This window comes from Bombina bombina, chromosome 2, assembly GCF_027579735.1.
Source record: "Bombina bombina isolate aBomBom1 chromosome 2, aBomBom1.pri, whole genome shotgun sequence".
Taxonomy (NCBI): domain Eukaryota; kingdom Metazoa; phylum Chordata; class Amphibia; order Anura; family Bombinatoridae; genus Bombina; species Bombina bombina.
In genome coordinates, this window is record NC_069500.1 from 1,037,198,445 (window position 1) to 1,037,211,744 (window position 13,300).

The 13,300-nt window shown below is 35.8% G+C and overlaps 1 protein-coding gene across 1 annotated transcript in view; it reads left to right on the top strand.

Moving 5' to 3' along the window:
* LOC128650009 (uncharacterized) overlaps positions 1–8,596 on the top strand; it is a 57,675-nt gene extending 49,079 nt beyond the window's left edge. Inside the window, exons 9-10 of the mRNA XM_053703637.1 lie at positions 2,153–2,318; positions 8,289–8,596. Coding sequence (XP_053559612.1) covers positions 2,153–2,318; positions 8,289–8,486 — 364 coding nt within the window. The 3' untranslated portion in view covers positions 8,487–8,596. The remainder of the gene's footprint in view (positions 1–2,152; positions 2,319–8,288) is intronic.
* The last annotated feature ends 4,704 nt before the right edge of the window (positions 8,597–13,300 follow it).

Below are 13,300 nucleotides of genomic sequence, written 5' to 3' on the forward strand. Positions count from 1 at the left end.
TTGTGATTCAGATAGAGCATGAAATTTAAAGCAACTTTCTAATTTACTCCTATTATCAAATGTTCTTTATTCTCTTGGTATCTTTATTTGAAATGCAAGAATGTAAGTTTAGATGCGGGCCCATTTTTGGTGAACAACCAAGGTTGTCCTTGCTGATTGGTGGATAAATTCATCCACCAATCAAAAACTGTTGTCCAGAGTTCTGAACCAAGAAAAAAGCTTAGATGCCTTCTTTTTTATATAAAGATAGCAAGAGAATGAAGAAAAATTGATAATACGAGTAAATTAGAAAGTTGCTTAAAATTGCATGCTCTATCTGAATCATGAAATATTTTTTTTTGGATTCAGTGTCCCTTTAACATTTTTTAAAATAAATTAACATCCATTTTAATGCAATTATTTTTATAACTCCATCTACCATTTGCTTTATGGGGAGGAGCCCACAGACAACAAGGCTGTGTCAATGTCATAAAGTACAAAATTAAAAGTTTTGCATTTGTTATTGGATAATAACTATTGTCGATAAATGATTTTAAATACATAGGGTTGGTCACAATCTAAGCTCTTTTATTGGCTGAAAAGGCCACTTTTCAATTCAACACATTCACAATAGTCCCTTTTTTGCTCTTTTTCGCAGCCGCCGTTGTGTTTTCGGAACCTAACCAAAAGCACTATTTTTACTATGGGGTCGAAAAGTTCAAAATTCTTTTCAACACCTTTTCAAGGCCAGATTTCTCTTTACAAATTCAAACCCTCAAGGCACTTGATAAAGCCATTTTGAAGGTCTTTGCAAGTATTCCAGGACTAGTTGGAAACTGTATGTTATCTTGCACATGTGCTAACCACTCTGAAATGGCCAAGGGAGACATTGTAAAGGTGTATTAGCATACATTTGGGCCAATTTATTAAGGGCCGAATGGCCCCTAATGCTGCTGTTTCCGAGCAAACCTTTAGGCTCGCTGGAAACAGGAGTTAAGAAGCAGCGGTCTTAAGACCGCTGCTCCTTAACTCGCTCGATGCCTCTGAGGCTGCAAACATCAATCTGCCCCAATCTCATACAATTGGGTTGATTGACACCCCGTGCTAGCGGCCAATTGGCCATGAATCTGCAGATGGTGGCATTGCACAAGCAGTTCACCAGAACTTCTTGTACAATGTTAAATGCCGACAGCATATGCTGTCGGCATTCAGCGATGTCTGGCAGACATGATCCGCTACAGCGGATCATGTCTGCCAGACACTGATAAATCGGCCCCATTGTATCAATTCATTAAAGCTCTATTTATCGCTACATACAGTGGACAGGGCATATAGGTTTATATACATATGTATATGTGTTGGGTATGGGATATACTGTACAGCTAGAAGGATCTGCAGGAAAAATCACATCAGGACCCCAACATTAACCAATGGCATGGAGTAATCTCTTAAAGTGAATGTTTGATTCTAAGTCAGTGTTGTGTTAGTCACTAACAATACATTCATCTTCATAACTGGGTTTTAAAAGAATATTGCGCGATCATGACATTGAAAGAAACCTATTGCAATCCATTTCCATCCGTATCAGTGCAAAACCACCTGAGTGCCAATTTTATGTGAGCATGATGGTCATACTGGCACAATTGCTCAATCACTATAGTCTCACTTTTTTTAATATTTGACAAGTATTATTTAAAAAAATATTTATTTCTATTGTTTGTAAAAACACGTTCCATATAAAAATATAATCTGTAAAGCGTAAACCTGCTCCCTCGCAACACTGTATCTGCATAGAAAAACAAGATTGCACCATTGTGACCGGGCTTTTATAGGGAACATGCCTTTAAACATACTAAGTGCAGACACGTTCACATTATTGAACTCCTAAACAGGATTGTGTCTGGAACAGGAGCTCAATAATGTGAGCACAGGAACTGTTAAGTTATTTTAAAAATATTTAGACTTGGCTGATATGTTATTCTATAGCAACATAACAAAAATGTGTTGTAATTAAAAGGTGTTAAATGTCAAAATAAAAGAAATTAATGAAAATTGAATGTTATTTAAAGGATGATTTATCTACCAAATTTGAGATAACAAAAAACCCAGACAAAATAAAATAAATGTGATGTATCTCTGTTTGGTAGAACAATTATTACATTTTATTTTACAGAGCTTATTTTTTTGGATTTGTGGTGTCCATGTGTATGTGCTGTATCATTGGCTGTTACCTCTGCTGGGACTGGCTTCAAATAGAAGGACTGAGCTTTATAATAGGAGCAGGACTCCTGTTTCTTGCCATCATTGCTATTGTTTCATCGTTAATGACTGCATCATGCGTAAGTAATTAATTTGGAGAAAAAAATAAACAAACAAGCCTAGCTTACGAGTGGAGCGCAATATTGTGCTTTCAGTAGTACACGTAAATGTGCGCTGGTATAACAAGTTAGGCGCAATGCGAACGCAACCTCAAATTCGCATTGCCTTGAAGCCTTGTGCTCATATTTTTTATTTATGTCGAAGAACTGTTTACTTTATTTGGGGGGCAATTGGGGCACATTTTTTTAATAAACCAGAGGTCTGACCAATGGTTAAAAGCGCAAAGTGCTCCCGCGAGCTCGCGGGAGAATTAACCAGCCACTTGTAAAGGCTGTTTATTTAACAAGCACCCGTAAACAAAGAATTTGCCCCTTTATGGGCACACGTTAAAATAGCGCTTTACTTGTAATCTAGCCCATAATGTTTTAAGTTCAAGCAAATATAGGAGTGCTTGGTATGTTCAGTTGTCTCTTCGAGAAACTGTGTAGAAGAGATCCATATGCAGTGTTAAAGTCCCAATGAATGTGTTAGGGGACATAAAGTCAAAATTGGTATATAAGGATAGTCCTTACTCAACCCCATACACCTCCGCTTCTGCCTCTATGTCAGTAAAGTCCGATAGTTATAAGATGTTACTACAACTCTAACCCCTTCCGGGCAAAGTCAGTACCTTGGATTCACTGCAGACTTCTGATCCTAGTGGGCGATGAGACCCCTCCGGGACAGGTTCGGTCTGTGATTCCTCTGCGGTAGTTAGTCGGCTGTGCGTGTAGCATCTCCTGGTCGGTGCTTCCTGGTGTGTCACCAGTAGGTTGTGAGGTTATAGGTAGCAGGGAGGGGGGAGAGGCTCCTTGCCAACAAAAGGTTTCTTGACAACGGAGAATCAGCTAACAGTGAGCGGACAAAAGCGGTATACCCAACCGCATAGTAACAATATGAATGAGCAAGGAAGTCACACTGGGAACTGCTGAAGTCAAACAGGTCTCATGTTTATTGAGGAAAGTCCTTCATTACAAATATATCAAGACACAGTCATGAATGAACGACTGACGCGTTTCTCGAATGCGTACATGCGCTTCTTCGGAGGCTAATTAGAATCAAAGTGTGCAAGCTTATATGTGTAAGAGGAACCAATCATGAGTAATGTAACATTGTAACAAAGCAACAAATGCCAATTGATGTTAGATGGAAACCCTACATCCGGCTAACATAACAAAGATAACATAAATAAACTACAGTATAAATATTAGTAGTTACTAAATCGTGTAAATGTAAATTCCAAAGAGGGTCTTAACAAAAAAGAAAATATTTAGAATTTCACCACACATAATTAAACAGTGCTAACAAATGATACAGAATAAAAAATAAAAAATAAAAGGTGAATAGAAATAAATATAAAATGTCAAAAAAATGCATAAAACCATATCAATTGTAACTGAATAATAAAAAAAGGTAAAAAATAAGTCAATAACTAAAAGGTTATTAATATGATACTGTTGCTCAAAAACATCATATTCAGTGGCAGGTATGAAAACAAACAGGTCTCCTAAAGCATTCAGTACAATGCTAAAACAAGGATTAGAGTGTGAATGCTAAAGGGTGATAAGATAGTTATGATCGATGTCACTAGGCATACCAAACTAGATGCCACTGTATATGCTAAATTTTGCATTAAGGGGAAGAAGTAGGGAGAGGAGAGAATATACGTAAAAGAGTCATACATGACAGGGATTAAATTCAATGTTGAGTTACTAATATAATAAATATAATAAGCAGCATAAAGATAAATCCACAAACAGCAACTGGGTAATGTGGAAAAGGTGATAAGATAGTCGTATATTTGATAATCCAATAAACTTCCCTTTTGAGTAAGTGGGCAACCATGTCTCCACCCATAGCATTTTTAACTATTTTTTCAATTCCTACAAATGAGAAATCTTGTGTGCCTAGACCATGTAGTCTAAAATGTTTCGCTACTGGTGTTTTAGGGTCTTTATCTGTTAATGATAGAAGATGCTCTCTGATTCTATCCTTAAGGGGGTGAGTCGTTATACCTGTATATTGTTTAGAACAGTATTTGCACATAGCAAGATATATCACAAACTGTGCATTTAATTCTATGTTTAATGATAAAGCTTAGCTAATTAGTGCTGTTAGAGGTAAAAGAATGTGTCTTGTCAGTATAGTCACAGCTTTTGCAAGGTTTGTGGCCACATTTAAAGAAACCTGGGTTGGTGCTTATATTATTTTTAGTTGTAATATACGACTATCTTATCACCTTTTCCACATTACCCAGTTGCTGTTTGTGGATTTATCTTTATGCTGCTTATTATATTTAGTATATTAGTAACTCAACATTGAATTTAATCCCTGTCATGTATGACTCTTTTACGTATATTCTCTCCTCTCCCTACTTCTTCCCCTTAATGCAAGATTAGCCCTAACTTTTTGGGCATTTCCTTATTTAGCATATACAGTGGCATCTAGTTTGGTATGCCTAGTGACATCGATCATAACTATCTTATCACCCTTTAGCATTCACACTCTAATCCTTGTTTTAGTATTGTACTGAATGCTTTAGGAGACCTGTTTGTTTTCATACCTACCACTGAATATGATGTTTTTGAGCAACAGTATCATATAAATAACCTTTTAGTTATTGACTTATTTTTTACCTTTTTTTATTATTCAGTTACAATTGATATGGTTTTATGCATTTTTTTGACATTTTATATTTATTTCTATTCACCTTTTATTTTTTATTTTATTTTTTATTCTGAATCGTTTGTTAGCACTGTTTAATTATGTGTGGTGAAAATCTAAATATTTTCTTTTTTTGTTAGGACCCTCTTTGGAATTCACATTTACACGATTTAGTAACTACTAATATTTATACTGTAGTTTATTTATGTTATCTTTGTTATGTTAGCCGGATGTAGGGTTTCCATCTAACATCAATTGGCATTTGTTGCTTTGTTACAATGTTACATTACTCATGATTGGTTCCTCTTACACATATAAGCTTGCACAGTTTGATTCTAATTAGCCTCTGAAGAAGCGCATGTACGCATGCGAGAAACGCGTCAGGCGTTCATTCATGACTGTGTCTTGATATATTTGTAATGAAGCACTTTCCTCAATAAACATGAGACCTGTTTGACTTCAGCAGTTTCCAGCGTGACTTCCTTGCTCATCCATAATGTTTTAACCCCATTCAAAATTCAGTTACAGCTTAACTTAAAGGGACATGAAAAGAACAATAATAACATTCTCTAATATCTGACACCATTTTATTACTTCATTGTTGTTTTTATACAATTATGTGTTTAACCCCTACAGCAGTTAAAGATATAGTTAAAGTCAGCTCTAGAGAGCAGTTCACTTCTGCTCCAGGGCTGACATGAATAGTGATGGTGGTTACACACACACGTGCCTTTTGTTACAGCATTTTCTTATTGTACTTTTAGCTAGAAAATGTCTTTGCTAATTGTCTCTGCTCAGGAAAAAAATCAGAACTGGGAATAAATAAGACTGTTTAAATCTATGTATGTAATGCTTTTTATTGTTATGTCATGTTTTTCTTTTTATCTGTTATTTATTTTATTCCATTAACTATATTGTGTTGAAATGACAGTGGCCAAAGTATGTAAGTCAAATTCATCTTGAGTTTCTCCTCTGTATGACTGTTATTCTGTGCATGTCCCTGTGTGTTTCCCTTTCTTATGTGTAGAATAATGCTTTTATTTGACAATTTCTTGTGAAAATGATATGTATGATATTCTCCTATGGACCTAATTAACATGTATTGAAGTGGGGCGTAGTGTGGAACCTAGAATAGCACCTAGGGTGATATTTTAAAGAGGGGCCATTTAATGTAATCAAGGACTTAAGTACAACATGTTTTGTTTTTAAAAAACTAACAACACCCTGTGGTAGAATCAGGGCTGATTAAGGCAAAATGGGCCCAGAGACTACTAAGCAGTTTAATTTGTATTATTAATATTTTTTCGTCTTAAGCCCACATTATCATCTCAGTAATGTTTGCCAGCAGAATTGCTTCCTTACATTTCATATCCTGGCAGCTTAACTTTAGCTGCTCACTTTTATCCTTTTTCTGTTCACTAACTCCCCCCATCCCTTTAATACTCTCAAGTCAGTGAGAGGTAGCATGTTGTGCATGGGGTAAAAGAGCGGAGTTGCTTTACCACAGAGTTGCACTTGCCCCCTGGGCCACAGGTTGCCAGTCCTTCCTTTACATAATTCTACACAGTAATTTGTTGATCATTGTAGTTACTCATTTATATCTGTCATTAAAGGGATATTAAACAGTATAAGATTGTAATATAAAATTAATTATATGTAGCTAAAAGACATTGTAATATACTTTCATTATTTATGTTGTGCTTTGTTTGGCACCAAAATGTTTATTGTTTAAAAAGACAGATAATCCCTTTATTTACCATCCCCCAGTTTTGCATCACCAACACTGTTATATTAATATATCTTTTACTTTTGTGATTACCTTGTATCTGCAGACTGCCCCCTTATCTCAGTTCTTTTGACAGAATAACATTTTAGCCAATCAGTGCTGGTTCATAAATAACTCCTCAGTAGTGAGCAAAATGTTATCTATATGATACACACGAACTAGCAGTGTCTAACTGTGAAAAACAGTCAACATGCACTGAGATAAGAGGCAGCCTTCAAGGGCTTAGAAATTAGCATATGAGCCTACCTAGGTTTATCTTTCAACAAAGATTACCAAGAGAACAAAACACATTTGATGATTAAAGTAAATTGGATAGTTGTTTAAAATGACATGCCCTATCTGAATCATTTAAGTTTCATTTTGATTAGAATTTGTTTGTTTTTTAAATTCCACTGAGATTCTATAAAGTATTAGATGCCACTACGTCTAAACTTAAGTTTTAACCTTATCTCACTGTCCTGCTGCAAACAATTAGGAACTGATATAAAATAAGGTTGTGAGGGTTTCCGCAAATACTACTTTATTGCCTGGTTTATATATCTTTTCCTAATTGTTCAGAAGACAGAGATAAATATAAAACTATTTTAAACATGACAGCACCCATTGCTTTATAGAATCTAGTTACTATTTAGAAACTAAACTTTTACACTTACATCATCAATATTTAAATAACTAATATAATGGTAAAATATACAGCTACTGTGACTGTTTGCTTTAAATACATCATTATGTGTAGAATGCATTTACTGTTTAATATCTCTTTAATTGGCCACAGCAGAGGAGATAGGAAGTAAAATAAAATATCTCATCATTAGCAGACTGCATCTGTAAGCAAGTAAAACTATTACCATCTCCGCCCTGCCCCCTGCTTCAGAAAAATAGAAACATCCTAAACAGGAAACATACACAAGCCATAAGAAGTCCTATATCCACTAGGTTAGATAAATATGCTACCATTATAATACATTTAGGCATACGTTTTCCTTTAAAGTGAAGGTCCATTTTGATGAATTAGTGCCCGTTTTTTAATAAACCGATTAAAAACAAGGGCACTTTAATTCATCAAAATTGACATTTCACTGTTTTCTTCAAAAACTTACCTTTTAATCCTGGCAGCCGCTCCAGCGATTCCCCCGGCCGTCGGAAGCCTCTGCAGACTTCTGAAATGACGAATCAGGCTTCCTCCAATCACAGCTCCCCCCCCCCCCACACCGGGGAATCCTGGCCTGATGCAGTGCTGTGATTGGAGGATGCCGGATTTGTCATTTTGGACCCGCGAAGACAGCTTGCGACGGGCAGAGGAAGTGCTGGAGCGGCTGCCAGGATTAGAAGGTACGTTTTTGAAGAAAACAGTGAAATGTCAATTTTGATGAATTAAAGTGCCCTTGTTTTTTATAGGTTTATTAAAAACCGGGCACTAATTCATCAAAATGGACCTTCACTTTAAATTTAGCAAGTGTGCAAAACGTATTAAGTGTTCCTCTTTTTTATGTTTTAACAGATAATCATGGCAGCGGTTAATTTAACAACAAATGAAAAAGTGAATATGAAAAAGTATGCTTATCTCAAGGACAGTAATGGGAAGTTTTCTAATCCATTCAATAGAGGATTATGCAAAAATGTTTTGGAATATGTTCACATTATACCACCACTTTCAGATTATCAAATTAGAAAAAAAGAAATGAAATTTGAGATATGATATTTTTTCTTTTGTTAATTTACTATAATTATGGAGACTTGATATTGTGTACTTATATTTATACATTTAATTTTATTATAAATAAAATCTTTTAAAAAAAGTAAATAAAATATTTTGTGTTTTTTTATATTTGTTAATTAACATGCAAGGTTTATTTTTGACTTCTATATCACACAATTGTTTTTATATATATTTTAACACTTCTAGTGTGTGTGTACTTATATATGTTCATAATGTAAATACCATATAAGATTTTAGGCACTTTAACTAAGTCTGAATGTTTGTGATTTGTTTTGGTGGACCAATAATGTTATAACATCAATTCATTAAAAACATATTGCCACTATTTCTTAGGAAACCTTCTCTCTGCTAAATGTTTTTCTCCATGATCTCTGTTATCCCCTCTGTTAGCTCGACATTAACCTGTGCCACATGCTATCCATTCATTTTACTGTATTAATTGCATTAATTCAGTGGTTAATTAATCAGCTAATAAGGGAAGTACTAAATTAATGTAAGTATTATCTTCTACCGGACTTTTCCAACTCCATAATCCCCTCCCAAACAGCTCTCTCACCCTGCCCCCACCACCCACGCTCATCCCTACCATCTTAGGTAATGGCAGTTTAAGGCTTACTTTTTTTCAATTATCTTTTTTTTTTCTGCAGTGTAGTGATTCCCTCTCAACCCTTCCACCACCCTGACCCATCTCAAACTGCTCTCTAACACATCAATCTTTGGTACTGACAGCTGTCTGCCAGTACCTAATTTGTGTGCATTTTTTAATTAATTTATTTTTTCTGTAGTGTAGTGGTCCCCCACCTCCCCTCACTGTGATCATTATGTAGGGTGCCTTCAACTCCCCATTTCACTCCGTTTTTGTAGTGCAGTGCCCCATCCTTCCCTCTCACTTTAAAAAAACATTATGTAGGTAGGTCCCTCCCACTTCCTCCCTCTACCTCCCCCCTCTGCCACTGAACCGCCCACCTGCCTTTCCTCCCACATTTCCGTCCCACACCTCCCGCCGGCACCAGCAGGTGATCGTTACAGACTGTGGCACACACAGTGTCACTGTCGGTAACTATCAGGCATCTGCCTTCATTTGGGACTGAGCACCGATCATGTTCTGTTACTATATGAAGAGAGATGCCTGCAGAGCAGGAACAGCAGCTCTCAGCTGTCATTTTACAGTCGAGACTGCAGAAGCTTCCTGAAGCTGCATTGTAATTGTACGTTGCGAGGTACGATGGGCAATGTACCTCATGACGTATATATACAGCAGTTTTGGTTAAGGGGTTAAGGCAGGGCATACTAAACTATTCAACACACTGAATACCAGCTACACCCATGGCTAAGTGACCAGAAACATAAGATAATTAAGGATACCTCATTTAAGCAGATGACCAGGTTTTATTATACTGCTCATCAGTTTCAGTATTCTCTTATCTGACTAACAATAGTGGGCCTACTCATCAAAGGGCCCTGCTGGTACAAGTTTTTTTGGGGGCTGGATAAAAGGCTCCCCAACATTATAATTGTACATATTCTGCACATGCCTATGTAAAGACTGGCTGTTATAGGCCCCCTACAGCTCTTGGGCACTGGTGTAACTGCAGCTGCTGCACCAATGGTAGTTTCACCCCTGCTACTTAGTACCATTTTTTTAAATAGACTAACATATTTATTTATAATTAACTATTTTTTTCTAATATTTTACAGAGCTCAGCTAATTATTAAAGAAATTTAACCATTTTGTAACTTTTTATAACCTGCCTAGCAATATGATATACTCTCCTGTAGAAAATAGTATGCAGTACCTGTAACTATATAGAAATATACAGTTTGTTAGTAACTATGATTAAAGGAGACATCAAGAAAAGTTCTCTATCAATAAACAAACTCTCATTGAAGAACTTGGTGTGTGATTCTAGTCTGTGTTAGGGTTGTTATTTAAAATAACCAAACATATAGATACAAAAACTCTCCGCCTCCCCTCCCCCGGCATCTATAGGTCCGGATATTCATTATCTGCAATGGCTAACTCAAGAAACATAGATCCCCTAAAGGGCACCATAACCTGTAGTTGTATCTCTTTGGGGTAACTTATAATTACACTCTTCCATTTATAAAAGAGTCGTTTAGTTTGAGTATCTGAATTTATGGAGGTATCTATTTGCTCCATAATTATGTGATTTTTAAGTTTCTGTTGAAATTCTGTCAAGTTAGGAACTTTATTTGATTTCCAATATTTCAGAATCAATAATCTGCCTACCATAATTATGGCATTAAATTGGCGGGCATTTTTAAATTGATTTTCTTTTTGACCATCTTTTAAAAAAAATACATGATTATCTGTTATTTGTGTATGATTTTGATTAATTTTGTTTGACCAGTAGTTTATTTTATACCAGAATTTCTTTATTTTAGGGCAACTCCAGAAACAGTGGTATTTGTCTGCTTCTAGAACCTTACATTTATGGCAGTGAGAACCTGACTTATCCCATCGAGCTTTAATTTTAGGGGTAATATAAATTCTATTTACAAGTTTAGTGTGTAACTCTCTCCACAAAGAGGAGAGTGTTGCAGTATGTACTAGTTTAAAGCTCTTCTGAACAACATCTGTTGCAACCTGCCATGCCTGTGCAATTTTTTGCACCTTTAATTGACCAAAGAAACTCATAATTGTTTTATATAACAGTGAGATAGAATATTTACCCGCTCTGAAAAGTGCTGGGTCAAGAATACACCATGTGTCCTCCTCTACACCATCATAAGAAAGTGCTTGAACATAGTGTCAGGCCTGTAAAAAAGTGAAGAAATCTCTATTTACCAACCCAAATTCTTGTTTTAGATCCGCAAATGACTTGCTTCTCCCTGTTCTTTGTTCTCTAAGTTGACATATATATAGTAGGCCATTTGAAGCCCACTCTCTAAAAGTTTTAGAGTTTAGCGTCGGGATGAAATTGGGATTATCCATGATGGTCAAATATTTGGAGAATCTCGGATTAATGTGCAACATTTTAAGTATTTTTTGCCATGCGACAATCACATTTTGGATAACAGGTAGTTGTATAATTTTAATGGACCACTTGTCAGAGGTACAGTGGAGGAGAGCCTTGAGAGAATATGGCTGAACTAGGATTTCTTCCATAGCTTGGACTGCATAGTAGTCAGTTCCAGTTAGCCAGTCTAATGCTATCTTCGCGATACCCACTAAATTATATAATTCGATGTCTGGTAGAGCTAATCCACCATCAGTCCTAAATAGTGAAAGCGTTTTAAATGCAATGGCTCTCCGCCCCCCCCACACACACACACACACACACACACAAAAATATGCTTAAGTCTTTCCAATTTATCATGATTGGGAGATTTTGCATTAGGTAGAGAAGTTTAGGGAATATCACCATCTTTATTAGATTCACTTTACCTGTTAAAGTTAATTTAAATTTAGCCCAATCTTCCAAGTCATGCTTTATTTTGGCCAAAATTGGAGGGTAATTAAGCATATACCAATCATTGCTATCTTTAGATAATTTGATACCTAAATACGTAAACGCTTCTTTCGCCTCTTTGAACTGGGAACATTGATATGAATCTTTTTGTTTCTTTAGCCAGAAGATTTCTGTTTTAGATGTATTGATTTTATAGCCTGAAAAGGCACTAAACTCCTGCAATATTTGTGTTAATAGAGGGATGTTTCTTCCAGTGTTTGACATTAACACTAGTAGATCATCCACATATAATAATGTAGTGACCTTTCTTCTGCCCACTTTAATTCCTTCAATCTCTCTTCTTAGACAAATTAAATAAGTAAGGGGGCAGGGGGCAACCTTGTTGTGATCCTTAATATAACTGAAAACTGACTGAAGGCCTATAATTAATAATAACAACATTGGGGTAATTATAAATTACATGGATAAAGTTAAAGAAGGGGCCCTCGACTCCAAACTTAGAAAGCACTGTAAACAGATGGTCCCAAGAAATGGAGTCAAAGGCCTTCTCCGCATTGAAACTATTGCTGCATCAGGCCCCTTTGGTACATTTCTTTTTTGCACGCGTACTTGATAGCTATTCAGTATAATTTAGAATTTTCCTTAAATTACGTGAGGAATTTCTACCAGGCATAAAACCAACTTTGTCCTTATGGATAAGGGTTCCAATAACTAATTTAATCTGAGTTGCTATAATACTTGTGAGAATTTTGTAGTCGCTATGTAATAGCGAAATTGGCCCGTACGAACTAATCTCTTCTCTATCTTTGCCTTTTTTAAGAATCAAGGATGTTAAAGATGCCATAAAGATGCCATAAAGTATCTAGAACAAGGAATACCATCCAAATAATAGTTATTAAATAGTTTTACCAGTGTTGGTGTAATATCTTCTGAAAGGCTTTTGTAGAGTTCAGCCGGGATCTGGTCTGGTCCGGCAGCTTTATTAGCCGCCGCTCTCTTAATGGCCATAGTGACTTCTTTATGAGAGATAGGGGGTTCAACTCATCTAGTTTACCTTTTTCTCTCTTTGGGATCTGAGTACTTTTCCAGAAATTCTCCTTAACTTGAGTATTTATTGTATTAGCTGAATATAACTTCTGGAAATATTGCAAAATATATTCATTAATTTCATTATTTTTATTTTATTTTTTTAAATTGGCTAAGAATTTTCCTGCTTTGTCCCCATGCCTATAAAAAAAAACCTATTCCTAAATTCTTCTTGCGCCGTTTTTTGTGCTATAAATACTTCTCTTTCGCTTTTTTTTATACATTTCCCACAATTTTTTAACAGGATAACTAATATAAGAGTTATATGCATTA